The 17920-nt window shown below is 36.8% G+C and overlaps 2 protein-coding genes across 3 annotated transcripts; both read left to right on the top strand.

The window, feature by feature from the left end:
* Positions 1-2524: 2524 nt before the first annotated feature.
* ahsg1 (alpha-2-HS-glycoprotein 1) lies at positions 2525-8479 on the top strand. Of its 2 annotated transcripts, XM_051908852.1 has the most exons (7): positions 2527-2794; positions 2940-3047; positions 3174-3258; positions 3495-3661; positions 6600-6716; positions 7608-7682; positions 7767-8479. In XM_051908852.1, exons 1-7 carry the CDS (start codon positions 2594-2596, stop codon positions 8343-8345), a joined length of 1332 nt encoding a protein of 443 aa, XP_051764812.1. In that variant the 5' UTR covers positions 2527-2593; the 3' UTR covers positions 8346-8479. The 2 variants fall into 2 exon arrangements, with proteins under 2 accessions (XP_051764813.1, XP_051764812.1); XM_051908853.1 differs by lacking the exon at positions 7767-8479 and having other exon boundaries at positions 2525-2794; positions 6807-7682.
* Positions 8480-10075: 1596 nt separating this feature from the next.
* On the top strand, positions 10076-14314 carry fetub (fetuin B). The gene is made up of 7 exons (XM_051908850.1): positions 10076-10506; positions 12170-12283; positions 12378-12465; positions 12539-12705; positions 12834-12947; positions 13051-13137; positions 13562-14314. Exons 1-7 carry the CDS (start codon positions 10309-10311, stop codon positions 14225-14227), a joined length of 1434 nt encoding a protein of 477 aa, XP_051764810.1. The 5' UTR covers positions 10076-10308; the 3' UTR covers positions 14228-14314.
* The last annotated feature ends 3606 nt before the right edge of the window (positions 14315-17920 follow it).

Genomic DNA, 17920 nt, shown 5'->3' with positions numbered 1-17920 from the left:
AAGAATGAGTTGATTTGAGACATGTATGAAGTGTTTTGGTAGATTTGGTGCATTTTGAATGTGAAGTTAACCTCTGTGCCAAGATGAAAGTTGGTTAGGAATACTGTGTGAAGAGTTTTGAAAAAGTGACCTAAGTATTGAGAAATGTGTCCTAGCGATTGTAAAAAACTGTAGTCTAGAACATCATCTGCAATAACACAATCAGAGGCCCTGAGTCTTTAAATCTTGGGGGGCCCGACACCCACAGGGCATTCCACAAAAATGCATACTATATACATAATTTATTTAAAATGGTTTTGAAATAAGTCTCTTCTGCTCACCAAGGCTTCATTTATTTGACCAAAAATACAGTAAAAACAGTAAATATTTCAGACAGTACTCCACTTTCCAAAAACAATAGTGTAAACACAAAACCAAAACGTGAAAACCTTTAAATAGCGGTTGCTCTGTAAAACCTCACTCATTGTAGTAAGATGACATGATCGTATAGTTTTTAATAAATCACACAGTGTGAAATAAGAGTATTTAGTGTAAATGTGTATGAGCCATTTGAATAGTTAATTCTAAATGGATTTAGATTGATTGCATCATGGCCAAATAAAAATGAGGCTAATAAGGCAGCCCACCCCCACATGGGCAAAGTAACAGCAAATTCTGTTTACCAGAGTTTAGCAAATAGTTGCCTTCCAAATTGTGCAAGTGCCCTACTTTTCATTGGCTGTTTGGAGGTGAACTTTACCTTCACTCTACTCAGTTCGGATAAAGCATTGATTTTTTTCAGTATTGGTGCTGACCACTTGACCCCCACGATTAAAAAAATATTAACTTACAGAATAAGTCTTTTAAACCATTGGTTGGTATGGTTTTATGTAGGTTGTATGTATTTTCTGTGATAACCAATTTTATGCAGCAGATGTTGTCCATAAAGTTTGCATTGAACCTAGAACATTTGTTTAATTAATCTTCTTTCTAATTTCATAGCTCATAGGTAAATCGTTTTTAAAATTTCTTTCACCAGTTAAAAGGTATTGGGCACCAGTAACACCATTGACAGATTTCATAATGAAGTTTATTTCAAGATGGTATTACAAAAACAAAAATATTAGGATTGATTTCAGTGCTTTTCCCAAAAGCAAAACTATATGTATACAGCTCATTCACATGTTTACATAATGTTTTTAAAACAGTTTACAAAAATGGATGTTCAAAAATAGTAAACTACCGAGATATGCTTCATTTTTACAATGGTAGAATATTCTGAAAAAAAGTACAGCAACTTTTAGTGGTTGCCTATGGCATCTGCAGAAAATATCTTACCTCACAGTTCAAACAACCACTCACCTGTTTGTTTACTATAGAACACTTATGCACATTGCCTAGAAGAGCATTTAGTAATGCTTTACTTGAAGCTTTTATATTTAATGCATTATAAAAGTATTTTAATGCATTGATTATGCCTTTTAATGCACCTTATGCATTGTATGGTCTCATTAATAATTGTAACCACGGTTATAATACATTATATTATCTATTCATTAAACACAACTTTTTTTCATTAAAACACGACACACATAGACATACAAACTTAATTGCACATAAACTTTGACCCCCAAAAACTTGAGTCCAAAGTCAGTGCTTGATTGCAAAATAGCATGGACTACAGAGCACTGAAAGGCATGTGTTGAATGAAATGTAAATACAATAAACTTTATATTGACTTCTAAATCCCTTTTTTGTTATGTCTGTTCAATGCCCTCATCTGCCACAATAATATTAGGTTTTTGAATTGCCTGTCATTTGGGGACATTTGTCAGCAAATATTTATCTGCAATTTGTTGCAGTTATTTTGATTAAACTCATCATGTAATTCAATAGGCACAATGTATGATAAATATAATATTGTTTTTAATCAATTCACAGCCCTAGCATTATGTTGTGCCAACACAACTAACATCAAATTAATGACACTTATTTAATGTAAGTTATGAAATAATATTTTATTAAATAAACTTTTATTTCAGTTTGTGTCAACGTAGTATACATGATTTGCATGGAAGATGCAAAAACGAAAAGAAAATATAAAAATGAAAAGAATTGTGAAGTTATAAAGTGTTAAAGCATATTTTGGAGTGACAGCAACTGTAACTGCAGAATGACCCATTTAATCATAATTTAGAAATTCAAGCTACATCGTAAAAATGTTTTTTTCGAAGTTGTAAATAAAACCAAGATTATTAGAGTATGTTTTACAATGTGCTACTTGCTGTTTCTTTGTATTGTGAAATTCACAAGCAATTTTTAGTCAAAGTTGTTCAAAGTAAATCATACACCAAATGTTTTTCCAGTGTACTTTAATTCCAACAAAATCTCAAAGTGATGGTTAATTCTGCTAATAGAGTTAACTATCCTCTCTGACATGACATTTGCTCACGTCCCTCTTTTATATTTGGTTTTTGACATCATTTACATTGGCAAGCATCTCTGGCTCTAAATTGTTTGCGTATGTCCCCCTACGGTGTATATTATGAAGGTCTGGACAAGAGAGGAGAACTTTTTCTTGGTTGAAGATTTACAGCTTGTGTCTGTGTGCAGTATGAGAGAACTGGTGATATTAGCAGCTTTGGTCTCGGCTCTACACGCAGCCAGCCTCCCGACAGACAGTGATGTGGAATACAAGTGCCGAGAAGATCAGGACAAAACTGCTACATTAGCAGCCGAGCGGTTCATTAATGAACATCACCACCATGGATACAAATTCAAATTTGTCTCACAAGACAGTCGCAGTGCAGAAAAGGTGAGTTTTTATATGACAGTGTCTTCCTGTGGCTGTTGTTGTTTCAAAAGAGTGTATGAGGAGTATTTCAACAACATAATGAAAGAAAAAAATAAATAAAAGAAAAACATATTTAGGATGTGCAAACTGTTTTGTTTCTGTGCAGACTGATCCTTGTGAGGTCATCTTGGGAATTACCTTAGAGGAAACTGAATGCCACATTGTCAGTCCCAAACCTTTAGATCAGTGTGACGCTAGAATGGAATCTGAGACGGTGAGCTGAACATCACAAATGCTCCAAGCTCTACTTTCAGATATACTGCCTTTTATTGCTCTGAATAGAGTGACTTTTGTGAGTTGTACATACATTTAACAGCCTTTTAATATTTTCTGTCGACAGAAAGTGACAGCAAAATGTAATGTGACTGTCTCCAGTGTTGAGGGAAAAGCAGCCGTAAAACGCTACATCTGTGACACTGAACCAGGTGCTGTAAACAAATCAATAGAATGATTTTTCTTCTTCAGACACTTTACTTACTTAATACCCCAGGTCAAAACTCTAGCCTTTCAAAGAACCCAGAGTAATGTTTAAGCTCACTTTGTCAAAAAGTACAGAAATTAGGTAGTGCAACTCCTGTAAAATTATAATGCAAAGTCAAAATAAGTTGCATTTCACATAGTGGTTGTATATGATTGCTCATAGTTCTGTATTTTGTTCCAGCTTCACATGAAATACTTGTGAAATCATGCCCTGACTGCCCCAGTCTACTACCCTTGCATGAGCCGAAGGGTCTGGAGAGTGTGAAAACTGCCCTGGAGAAATTCAACAAAGAATCCGATCATGCATCTTACTTTAAACTGATGGAAGTGGGAAGGATCAGCACACAGGTGACGTCTTTCAAACTTGGGTGAAGCTTGAATATTCTATGCAAGTACATGAGCAGAAATGCTTTTAGCGGCACAAGCTTGATAACATGCATCATTCCACTCCAAAGTTGTGTCAAAATGCAACTTGTAATCAGTGATGGGGAGTCGACTCCAAAAGAGTTGATTCCTCAACTGTTAGCCCTAGTGTCGGAGTCGACTCCAGCACAAGAATCGACTCTCGTTGTCGACTCCTTTGCTGTGTTTGAAATCGCTCAAATGTGCTTCAGAGAGCTGGAGCTGTCGCAGAAAAATGTCATAGTCACATAGATTTATCCTACTTGTGGCTTGCTTTACAATAAAATAACAGCCAATTACATTGTAATTGTATACATACTTTACCCGTGCCAGCTTTGTGGTTTCATCAGTTTATATTAATTTGGTTTGCCATGATATCCTAATGTGTGTTAATAATCATTAAACTAGTCATAATTAAAAAAAAAAAAAACTGCAACAAGAATAAACATTAATAAGTGTACATTATTGTATGTAATAGACTACATATTTTTAGTATCTTGAACTCTGTTCAAGCAGCTTTTACAAGAGATGAAAATGCGCTTATCACCCGACCGTTTAGTTAAATTAGATAATTCATTAAAGAATACATCATTACCTTCTCTCTCGTTTATTTAACTCTGAAATAATATTCGGCCAAGACTTTTTCTCGTAATTTTCCCTCTATAGAATTAGGTATTGGCAGCAACTAACGATGGTGACTCATCATTTCAAGGTAATGTCATCTAAATTGGATTCATTTGGTCAGTCACGCTAGAAGCGTGTTGTTTTAATAAAAGCAGTTTTAGTCTTCATGTTGGAAAATAAGGATAGCCTACATTCAGTGTGTAATAATGATGGCAATCTTGTATTCTTATTGTCAACCCAGTTTTGACTTAAAGTAAATGGAGCAAATGGGGTTGATTCCGGGAGTCGATTCCATCGACTCCTATGGTGGGAGTCGGGAATCGGAGTCGACACTGAAAAACCCGGAATCGTACACCCCTACTTGTAATACAACTCAAATATCCATCAACTACTATTATAGAGCAACAGTTTGAAGAGAATCTTGCTGAGCAAGTTAATTAAAATTGAACTGTTTTCCTCAACTAGCTATGTGAAAACTGAATTTAATGACAGACAATTGAAGGGAAAAAACTAGCGCAGTCAAAAGCTGACTATTGTCACCTAACGATGTCTGTGTCTAGCTAAAACTTTGTATGACCAGCTAGCATGTACAGTATGTTCTGCACCTGTGTAAGAGGAAATAACTCTCCAAACCAACACATGGCAGTCTGTATTCATGATTCAATAAGGAAAAAGCTAGGTCTGTGCTTGCCTGCTTACCATTTTCACACCAATTCTCCTCAACACAGATGGACTCAATAAAAATCATCACAGATGAAGTTGTAAAATGCAACCCAGGATTATTGGAAAAAAATGGCTGTCGCGACATTAATGCAGGAAGATATTACATTGCTTCTTGCATATTTTGTGACAGTTTCAAATTTAAATGTCCAGCGAGTGGTGCTAAAAGTGTTCAGTTTTATCAGTCACAGATGAATGTGTAAATCTAGCATCTTTTTATTACATTGGTTGTTGTACATATCACTGCAATTCTGAATTGAAATGTACAGTGAGTAAAAGGTTAATGCTGTATCTATGGTGAAAATGCAGGACAGTCCTGAAATTGGGAGCTTTGTCCTGCGTCCTACAAGGTGTAAGTAGTGTCCCGCATTTCAGTTATGTCTGTATTCTTTTCTGTGTTATTACCACAATAAGAAATATAAATCTAAAAAATGTGATTACCGTTTAAAAATCCATTTGCACAGCTGTCACCATAGTAGTCACCCTAGCTCTACCACTTTTGAAAATAATGTACCACCTACACTAAACCGACAGTGTTAAGAAAAGGAAGTGTGAAATAAAAACACATTTGCTGAAACAACCATGTCATTTTATATTGCTTCTACAAGTCTTTAAGCTCTTTTATCGTGATTCGTGCACTTCACATTACAGCAAGTGCAGTGCTGTACCAGGTGAGCAACTGAGCAAGTTTACTATGTCAGAAAAGCCACACATATGGAGCTGCTTATGTGATGAACATTACTATGTTATGACCTCAAAATACTTTTATCATAGTACATGATTTGTAAACTAATACATTTTGATGTTTGCAAGGAACCACACACACACACAAAAAGTTTTTATTAATCGATAATTTACCCTGTAATCAATTTTTGTGAAAGGGAATGAAAGTTGTTGGTGTTTCACTGCCATTAGTGGTTCATTTCAGCTGGAAAATGCAGTGATTTGTATGTAATGGTATGTTTTTTGATTTTTGCAAGAATGTAGATGGAAGCATTGAATTGAATTGAATTATTATAAAATAATTCAATTCAGCTCTAAAGAATACAATAGTGTCACTATCTACAGAGCAAAAACTAGACCGACAGACATTTATAGGACCGAGGATAGTGCTGCAAGGATGTCATCAAAACCCAGAAGACTAATTCGCCAGTGTTCCCTCAAGATTTTCATATGGGTTTTTATAATGGTGTTTTTCTATTTATGAGTAAAATAAGGTCTGTGGTAAAAATAATTTGACAATACTTGGACGTTTTGTTCTACAGCATAAACTGCACACACTCACACCCCAAACATTCTTATCTAGTTACTTATTAGAAACATACATTTTCAAAAATAAACACTAACTGCTTCAAAATATGCATTTTCGATATGGGTGTGTGTTATGTACAATGTAGAGCAAAATTTCCAAATTTTGTATTCAAACAGACAACTGTTTGAATATGGTCATTACACAATCACTTTTTTTTTTTTTTAAATGTTCTTTGCTTTAAAGTGGTTTGCAACTGAATGTTAACAGAATATTTGTCTGTTTTCTTAGTGGATGTTTTCAGGTCAAAGCTTCTTTGCTCAATTTGCCATTATGGAGACAGAGTGTCCAAAGAAGGAAGCATCCCAGAAACAAGAAGCGTGCAAGGCTTTATGTGGAGATCAGGCTGTGAGTGCACAGCATATTCATTACTTTATAACTAATTTCTTTAATTTACTATATTCTCATCTCCATTATGCAATAACCACACCATTACAGAATAACCGACCTACAAGGTAAAGAAATTAGTGATGGATATACAATACCAGCCTCAACGAACAGTTCAAGGCATGCTTGCCAGGAGTAGGGACCCTCAAGGGACCTTTACTGAGTATGTGGAATGGGTGCTCCAATGTTGCAGACCCTCTCTTCACAGTCTGTGAATCCAAGGAGGTAGGTACCACCAGAGCCTGCCATGGACCCTGCACTAGAGCCCAATTCATGCTACGGAACCAGAGCCAGCCTCACTGTCTATCCTGGAGCCAGAGCCTTCCGCCAGGTCCTTTCCAGAGTCACTGCTGGCTGCCCAGTCCATTCTAGAGCCAGCAGCGGAGCACCGACTCATATGTTTGTGGTCCGAGGATCCAGGTCCCACCCTTGTCCCCACCCTCGAACTTTTCCCTCCTCTGCCTGTCCCGTCGGGCTGCCTAAAGGATCCGGTCTTTCCTCCACAGAGGATCCCACCGAGCCTCTTAGCTCCTGCATGCTACCAGTCCCATTCCCTCTGCTGGCTCAATTCCCTTGGTTCGGCTGTCTCCGCTGGTTCCATTCAGCTCTCTAGCTCCACCTCGGGCTTCCCGATCCCCAGCACGGCTCTGTGAGGCAGATTCCCCTGCTGCAACTCAGGCCTAAGAGCGCATGACTCCACCGCAGTCTGTCAGCCCTTCGGCTCCGCCTTGGCAAATAGTGATATCGGCTAGTTTTTTTTTTTTTTGTACCCTATTCACCTGCAACTTCATTAAGTCCTTCAGTTCCTTCAAGCTCTGTAGTGTTGACCACCTTCTCTTTTTCTTTCTCTAGCGGTATGGATTCTGTAAGTCCACTAAGGTCGGAGATGAGGAACCAATAGTGGAATGTGAAATTTACGAAGCTCAGGTATCCATCTCGATTACATGCTTAATCTGGACCAGTAAGACCCAGTTAATTACTATGTAATTCTTGTCCTCTAATTGTTTCCAGAACTTAACTCATCCAATGAAACACCCTGCTCAGTCAAAGAGAGACTGTAAATTCCATGGCCACCCACCCCACCACCATCCAGGACATAAACCAGGGCATATTCACCCCCATCACCCAGAACATGCAGGGCATGGCCACAAGGAAAAAATGCCTGATCATAAGGGCCATCCAGAACATGCAGGCCATGACCACAAGGACAAAACGCATGATGAAAGGGGCCATCCAGAACATGCAGGTCATGACCACAAGCACAAAACACCTGACCACAGGGGCCATCCAGAACATGCAGGCCATGACCACAAGGACGAAACACCTGACCACAGGGGCCGTCCAGAACATGCAGGCCATGACCACAAGGGCAAAAGGCCTGACCAAAGGGGCCGTCCAGAACATGCACACCACTGTCCAAAAGGCCCTTCAGGGCTTCCAGAATCAGCATCTGAGAGGCGCCATGAATTCCCATGCCATGGCTTTGTAAAAATACCCCCCTCTGTTTATCCAATCTGTCCCTTTCCTCCACCACGTCTCTGCAGGGGTCCTCCAGACCTTGTACCCCCTCCTTCTCCTCCTCCTCTGTAACTAACACCAAAATCTGCTGAGAAACATTCAGATGTTATCCCATGTTACAGGGTTTGAGAGGGAAAATATTCAAAACTGAACAACATAAGAGTGTAAATGTCTCTGGTACATTCCAATAAATACTCTTCACTGACCAGTGTGGTTGAATGATAAAGGTCTCAGAACACAGACAATTTTTGTAATGGGTATTACAATATTACAAAACAGCTGTGACAAGAAAATCAAAAAATGTATAATTGTAGGATGCCTGAAAAAGGAGACAAAAGATGTGAAAACCAATATATTTACGCTGTACGTTAAAGGGTTCATAACATGAGCAATCAAATTTTCATTGATCTTTTGAATATAAGATAGCTTGACGACTAAGAAAACATACTGTAACGTTTCTCCTAGTTCAAAAAAAAAAATTTGCTGAGGTGATAAACACATCAACACACAATCAGCCACGTTTACATTCCCAATGAGAAAGCAGCATATATGCTATTATTCCTTAGCACCAGAAAAACTAACTGTTAACCTGACCCCTTTAATCATATAATGTTGTGTTCACAAGTATCATAGTCCACAGATCACAGTGTGACATAATCTTATGTTTACATGGAAGAATTTAGAGAAACATGAAAAGCTTAGGAATCAGTATACATGATGAATACAGTTATTAAAAATTAGTGTTCTAAAAAAAAAAAAAAAAAAAAAAAAAAAAAAACCCTACAAACTAAGGCACTAAAAGATCAAGTCTAAAAGTCTAAAGAACAATGAATAAATCAATGTCTCACTTTTCTGGATAGTTTAATAACATGTTGTGTTAGAAAAAGATTAGTTTATCTGTGGGGAAAAAATGATCAGAAGACAAGGTTTCGGGGTTCATTCTCAGAAAACAGCCCTAAATACAAACAGTAAAGTATCATTAGTTAATTTAAACCTATCCCTAACTATTAAATCTAAAGCACTAAATTATTTTAGTTCTAAGAAAATTAATAAAAAGCTACACAGAAAGTGAAATAATATAATTTTTAGTAGTAGTATATTATGACTAAATAAATTTAAAAATGTTTAAAATAATTTTAAAAAAAAGTTTATCCCACTTTATATTATTAGATGTCAAACTACAATGTACTAACATTGAAAAATTAATCATTTAAGACAATGTACTGATTGTATACATTCATGCTTTTACATTGTACGTATTTTAGAAATACCTTTATGTAATTACAGCTGTAATTCATTTATAATTACACTGTTGACCTTCCCTTACACCTTAACCCACCCTTAAACCTACCCATACCACCAAAGCTGTCCTAACCTTACCCGTATCGACCTCAATAGCAGCACAAGTATTCTGCAATACAATGTCAACACAATAATACACTGTACTTATTTATTTATTTTTTTTATCTAAGTGCATAGTAATAAGGACACCTAAAGTGTGACCAAAATGTTTTATTAAAAAAAACAACAACAACAAAACATGCTAAATAGAGTCAAATGAAGTTCAGTATTTTGTTAATTCTATTAGTAGTAAATCATGGGGACGCACATTGCAGACAAAGGACACTGTTTCCTGAGAATGACCCTCCAGTATTTTCACTGCAGCAAGATAAAAATCACTGGCCTCATGTTGCATCATGTGAAGAAAGTGTTACAAAATCCTCAGTTGATTTGATTAGGGTACAACCTCAGTTTGCAAACACCGGAGGTATTTAAACTCGTCATCCAACAGTATAGCATTTACAGCATGTTGTAACCTGCCTTCTCTAAATCAATCATCCATTTAATCACAGTTGTGGAGCCCACTGATAAGAGTAAGTGTAAGGGGCCTGTGATGTTGATTGAAACTCAATCAGACATCAGTAGCCTATCAGGAGAAGAGAGAGGGGTTTGTGGCTTTTAAATGATGTATATATAAGCTTCATGGACCATCTAGTTTTGTTGCTGTGCCTGGGTGAACGACTGCAACTCCACCATGAAGCAGTGTGTGGCATTGATGATGGCCTTCCTGTGTGTCCATGGGGCCCCTGTGGACATTTTGGCCCCCGGATCCTGCCAAGATGCTGTAGCTAGCGGTGCTGCTACTGAAGCTATGAACAAAATCAATCTGGACCGCACCGAGGGCTACATTTTCAGCCTTGATCGTCTCAGCAATGCCCATCACATGAAGCATGTGAGTCATTTTCAGGTTCTTGTCAACAGTCACTATTAAAAGAGTAATAATTTAAATTAAAAGTAATTTACAGTTTTTTTTTACAATTACTAACAAGCGTTTACCAATACTTAAAGTACTTTTTCTAAACTTTTAACACAGCAACACACCTACATCACACAATTAGTTAATTTTCTGCCCAAAACCATAGTTTGTTAAATAAATACAAACTCTACATTTCAAAATGCTAAAAACCTTTTTCTACATATACTAACTCTGTATAAATCAAGTAATTCTGTCAAAACACTAGCACTAGTTTTCTATTCAACATGAACGTATAGTAATGGCATTATGAAAACTGCATTACTTGTCATGTTTTGGTTCTACCTGCAGAAAATATGAAATCCATTGTTTTTACAATTCAGTTTCCTTTTACTGCAGTAAAAGTAGAATGCTTACATGTAAAGCATTCTACATTTTTGGTTGAGTGTTTGGCAAAATAGCAACATACTATCTAAAAGTGAATGAGTCATTACATTATAGAATGTACAGTAGAAAAAAAAAAGAAGAAGAAAGTAACAGAATTGCTCAGGGCAGCCACTGGTCAAATGGGTCCCCTATGCAGAAGTTCAGTTGCCCCCTTGGTTGAAATTGCTTTCATAGTAGTATACAAAAGGTAATTGTGACTTTTATCTCACAATTCTCTTTTTTTTTTCCTTGCAATTGTAAGTTTACATCTCACAATTCTGACTTTTTTTTTTTCTCAGAATTGTGAGATATAAACTAGGAATTGAGAGAGAAAAAAAGTCATAATCATGAGATAAAAAGTCACAATTATCTTTTTTATTTTCTATTCCATGGCAGAAATACGCTTTCATAAGTTCCACATGTGTAAGGGGGAAAACCATAGAGATGCACAATCCAGCACACCTCCTCTCCCCTAACTCTTCTTCTCCCTTGTCCTGATACAACTACTCCTCTCCTTCATCTATTCCTCTCCCTTACCCAGACATTTTTTTTTCTCTCTGCTCCTCTGATTTCTCTCTGTGTTATTCTGCATCCACACTGAACTGATTCAAAGAGTCCTATTTTAATATATATCCATGTAATGAAAAGAACTTCAACACCTGACTATGCCTCCAACTGAGATTGGAATCTGCTATTTCTCAATATTTCAGTGATCTGCTAATTAAAAATGCTTATCAACTGTTTCAGTATTTGTTTTATATATTTTTTCAATACTTTTGAGCTGCTGTTGTTGCAAAAGTAGAGGTTTTATACTATATTAAAGATTGGAACATTGGGTCTTCAAGCATTTGTAAATTTTTAAGCATTTGTAAATAAGATCAGAAAAATCAGAAAATTTAAGCATTTTAGAAAAGTGTTAATTGACTGCATTTTGTGTAAAAAACAAAACAAAAAAACAACAACAACACATGAATTGTGTTAATGGTATGGCCACAACAGACGGATGTTGTGCTAATTGTGTTTAGAGTTTTAAAAATGTGACTACAGATTGGACAAAAGTATGTTAGCAATTGAAAAAAAAAACTGTAATCTCAAATACTTTTTTAGAGATCATATTGTCCTGTTGTCTATGTCTATCTAAAGGAAAGCTATGGCCTTACATTTTACCTATAGAACACATTTTTACAAATGTTTACTAACTTTTTTTTTTTTTTAGGGTGAAACAGGGACTGTCTTCTATCTCACATTTGATGTTTTGGAGACCAAGTGTCATGTCCTCAGCAAGAAAAACTGGAGAAATTGTGAAATCCGAAACCCTGAAGAGTACCCAGTATGGTTTTGCTAATTTAAAAAAATAAATAAATAAATAAATTAACATGGTAATGATGTTTGTTCAGCATTTTAATAGCCTTTTCAACTGACAGGTCTATGGACAGTGCAAAGCAGTTATGTACATGAACAGAGTTCACAGAGTGACCCGCCTGTACAAATATAGCTGTACCGTGAGGCCAGGTAATAACCAGCTGGGTTTTATCATCATATGCTGACAGAAGACAAATCCAATAAAATGACTCTCCCTTGGCAGTGCCTGCCTCCAAAATCAGGGAACGGTGCCCAGATTGCCCTGTACAGCTCCCCCAGGATCATGAAGAAGCCTTGAATACAGTGAAGATGGGCATGGAGAAATACAATAAAGAGAGTGTGCTGGCCAACTACTTTGTTCCTCTGAACATTACAAGAGTTTTCTCTCAGGTAAGTAAGTGAACAAGTAACTAAGCATGAGAAAGAAAGAGGAAGAACACTTTTTTGTACAGAAAGCTTCATCAAATTGTATGTGGATATGATCTTTGTATATGACACTATATGATTTGTCTTTATAGCTTCACTTCGGAAGATTCTACAGTGTGGAGTTCACCATCCAAGAGACGGTCTGCTCTTCCAAAACCGACATAGCCAATATCTCCAAATGTGATGTCATGGCGTGTGAGTTTGCGGTAAGTGACCAGACTTTTCTAATACAGTCATCATATGCTGTGTTTCTCTTTGCTATTTAAAATGAATATTTATCACATATGTTCTTGATCTTTCACTGTTTAGCACAAAGGATTCTGCAAAGCCTCTCACTCTGTCACAGCCATCGGTGAGGAGCACCTCAGTGTTCAGTGTGAAATATTTGAACCAGAGGTAAGCATTTTCAACAGCATTTGAGCATGTTTGTGATCAAAACAAACCTCTTCTTTTAAAGGGGCAATTCACCACTTTCAAGATGGGCTTTCAGTAAAACTAAAAAACCAGTGGAAAGGTGATTTATATCTCAGTGGTACTGGTACATGACTCGAATAAAACATAATGCACTGGACTTGATCCAACTGTCTGTGAGTGGGCAGCAATCTGTAGTTTTCACAAAAGCCCTGGAGCTGTCAAAAGTAAAACATGTCTTCCCACTGACTTTTGCTGATGAATAAACAGGGATAACTCAGTGCAGATAAAACAGAGAAAGAGTGCACATTGTTCATTTACACATATCACCGACATTGTAACCATACAAAGCTGGTTGAAAGTTACTTTCTTAATACTTAATGGCATTTTCATTTACTGGTGTTTTTAGGTGGCTAAAGAAGAGAAGAAAAAGCACTTGATCGGAGGTGAACTGGACCACAGCCACAGCAGCACAACAGGCTCATCTACTGGACACGACCATGACCATGATCACACCAAACCCCATGCACACAAACACGACCATGAACACACCTCAGGCCACACTCACGAACATGGCGAGGGCCATGGACACACCCACTCTCATGATCATGTTCATACCCATCACGCCAAGGCCCATGAGCATGCTCAGGACGAATGGGAGCACCATCACCACCAGTACGGTCACAAAAAGGAGGAGACCCATGAACACGACCATGAGCTGGTCCTGGACCACGAGCACAAACACAGACACCTCCATGAGCACGAGCACCATCACCACCACCACGAACATGCACATCAAACCACAGTGAGGCCCCCTGATGGCATGGTCTATGTCCTTCCTCCTATGGATAAGCCCATGACCCTTCCATCCTTCCCTGACAAGCCTGCTGCAGGACCGGAGCAGGCCTCCACCCTCCCATTCCACCCTGACCCCCAGATACCAGGACAGAGGGAACCTACCATCCAGCCCTTCCCAAGCACCACGTCCCCTGAGTGCCCTGCACAGTCCAACATCCAAAATGGAATCCTCAAGCAGGTCGTCAGTGAGGATCCACTCTTTAAACCCACTGTATAGAGACCTTTGAATATTTAATATACAGTGTAGTAAATACTGCAAGAGGTACTATTATGCTTTGTGCAATAAAACATGCTTTGCCAGTCATTGCTGCTGTGTGATTAGCTTTCTTTTCAAATGTAAAGCAGTCATCTTCATAATAGTATGACAACATTGAGCAAATCTAACTTGCTGAGAAATGAAACCTGCAGTGAAAATCAAGTCCCAAGCCTTTTGCAATCATGTTTCAAATCCCTTTTGTTACGTTTTTTTATGTGTTTCAGAGTAATTTCATAAACCCTTTTGCATTTACCTTTAATTTCCTCATGAATGGGTATCAGTAAGAACAAAGTTCTTTTTTTTTTAGAAATGGCCTTTTGGTAACATGAAGGACACAAGGAGTGCAGAGAATTTATATGGAAACCCTTTTTGTCTCTTTTTGTATTTACTGTATCTTCTGTTGCATCAAGTTTAAATTTAAAGTGTGTAAAGATGTGTCAAAATCCAACCGACAGCCATTGACCCCAAGAAAGTTGTGAATTTAGTAAAAGGAATAAATGAAAAAGGCACATAGTAAAAAGAATGTCATTGCACCCTTGCACAAAGAAAATATATTTCCTTATATATGAATGATCAATATATTAAATGATTTAACGGTATATTTAAAAATATATAGAATAATATATTATGTTAATATATTACAATATATTGAATAATACATAAGGAATTTTCATACACTGAAAAACTATGTGACAATATATTTACTAATATCTCATAATGTATGTAATTTTACAATACACTCCATAACGTGATAAGATATGGTACTGCATGGGTATAAATATAACATTTACTCATGCAGTATAAACACACATATATAGACATAGAATATAATATATTTCTTATTTTTTATAATTATTTACATTATATTTTTTTCATATTTTCAAGCCAGTTAAAGGTTAAAGGAAGTTAAAGGAAGCTAGTTCATCCAAAAATGAAAATTCTGTCATTAATTACTTAGTTAATTACATAATTACCCTCATGTCGTTCCACACCCGTAAGACCTTCATTCATCTTCGGAACACAAATTAAGATATTTTTGATAAAATCTGATGGCTCAGTGAGGCCTCCATTGCCAGCAAGATAATTAACACTTTCAGATGCCCAGAAAGCTACTAAAGACATATTTAAAACAGTTCATGTGACTACAGTGGTTCAACTTTAATGTTATGAAGTGACGCTAGTTTAAAACTTGTAAAGATAGCTCCATTTAGAAATAGATAATCGGACCACACAAAAGAGCATATGTGGAAAAGGATAATTTTTACTTATCTAAGGGGCTGTTTACACGACACCATTTTTAACCAAAAACGGAAAACTTTTTATGCGTTCTGGCCGTTCATTTACACGACAACGGCGTTTTAGGTGGCTTGAAAACGCAAACTTTTGAAAACGGGTTTCAAAGTGCAAGTTTTTGAAAACGGTCTCCATGTAAACAACAAAAAAGCGAATCTGTGAAAACGATGACGTCATGCAAATGCGTATTACACGCTCAGTCTATATGTTTCATCGCCATCTAATGGCCTGCCAGCATGGGCATAGAATACGCGGGGGGGACGTGTCCCCCGCACTTTTAATAAAACGTAAATTCGTCCCCCGCGCTTTTTGCATGACCTGTCATTTTATTCTTAACTAAAATGAGGCGATCTAAACATTATGGAGCTCTCACTCTCGCGTAATATATGTTTCATTCATACTGGAAGCCAGAGGGCGGTTTCGTAGAAGTAATTGACTATATGCACGGAGCATTCTTTAGAACTTCCGCAATAATATAAACCAGCTGGAAAACTTCCGGTGAAATGTCACTTGCTGGTGTTGAGCATCAATAGCGTAATACTTAGTTTATAATCAGTATAGTCAATATAATCAATATAGTCACTCAAATAGTCAGGCATAGTATTACGTTAGTTATTCAAATGTAAGATATGTTATTCAAACATAAAAAATAAATAAATAAAAGACGTACCTCAGTGTTCCTCCTTGGCTAAATTCAATTTGACCATCAGTTTTAACACTTTCATGTGAAAAAAGACGTCAAAAATGAAATATTTATTGTGCACTTTAGTTAGATTAATTGAATAAAATGTGAGATTTCACAAGTGTGCTGAAATCATTGAGCTTGTGCTGCACTGACTGACAGCTGCTGTGATTACAAAGGGAAAGCGCAGTGCTCGCTTTCTGTGTAAAGCTGGGTGCACACTGTGCAATTTATAATAGTCCTTTATGATTGTTGCTTGTCAGACTGTATGAACATGATCCTCATGTTACACTGTGGGATCTCAGCTGTCCTATATGTCAGACTGTACGACAGTGAAGACGCGTTAAAAACGGACGCGTACTTGAAAAATTGTCTGGAGTTTTACATCATCAACCTACACACATTCAGTGACAGTGAGCTGCATTACACGCAGGACTGAAATGGTGGCTAACAAAAAAATTTCTAGCGTTAATTTTGATCACGGCTTATCTTGAACGAAGACAATTTGACGTTTGTCGTAGGAGAAGTCACACTGCAGGACTGTGCGCCAAATCTTCTGACACTGCCAGAATTTCACCGGAGGTAAAATTTGATCGCAACGGCCATTAATCGGCTGTCGGTGAACATGTCAAACTAGCGATCAAAGACTACAGATTTTTGCCTAGGATTATAGGAATCATTTAGAATTCTCAAAATTTGTCTCAGACGACCAAATCGTGGCCAAAATCGCACAGCGTGCACCCGCCTTAATTCATTCACAAAAGAAAAGTTATTGTTTTTCATGAGATTTTGTGAGTTCTTCATATTTCACCTTGACAAAATGTATTTTTAAACCTATAGTTATTTTATAATGTTTAATATTTATTCAAAAGCGAAAAAACTATTACAGGAAACTGATACTGATATATGCGCAAATAAATGCTACTCTGTCGCCACCTGCTGTTTATAGTGGTATTTAATGTCTTTTTTATTTTTAAATAAGTGTTTTCTACCAAATGTTGGATTTCCTACATTTTGAATCGTTTGGTTTTACAAGTGGGGACAATTTCAGAAGGATGAACAAATAATGTTTGTGGTCATCACATTAAAAATAACATTTGAAGTGCTGGGAAAAAAAAAAAAAATAATTGCGTGTATGTGTCTAATTACAGACATGGCATTTCTTAAAGCTTCGTCTTTATTGTAATCAATAAAACTGGTTTATTGGCAAATTAGGTAAATGTGATAACTGCATTAAAATATGAAAACAACATTAAAAAGTCAACGACTGATGGTTTTGTGTCAATGTACAGAGAGTACAGAATGATCAGCTAACAGTTCACCGGAAATGCCCAAGCTGGCTTAACAACAACCAGGAAGTAACCGTGCATATAGTCAATTCAGCTATTTGCTGTAGCAGCAGCTGATGAAATGTAAAGACAAACACACGATTGCGACAAGATATGGTTTATGTGTGTGTTTCAAGCCATCTTAAAGGTCCCCTATTATGCCCATTTTTTAAGATGTAATTTAAGTCTCAGGTGTCCCCAGACCTATGGAATCCCAAGAACATAAATAAATATACAATACATAAATAAATATACAAAGAAATGTAAAAAAGCAAAAATAAATAAATAAATAAATAAATATACATAGATATATAAATATACATAAATATACATTTACCACAGACATAGCAA

This window comes from Ctenopharyngodon idella, chromosome 10 (assembly GCF_019924925.1).
Source record: "Ctenopharyngodon idella isolate HZGC_01 chromosome 10, HZGC01, whole genome shotgun sequence".
Taxonomy (NCBI): Eukaryota; Metazoa; Chordata; class Actinopteri; order Cypriniformes; family Xenocyprididae; genus Ctenopharyngodon; species Ctenopharyngodon idella.
This window is presented reverse-complemented; position numbering and strand designations above follow the sequence as displayed.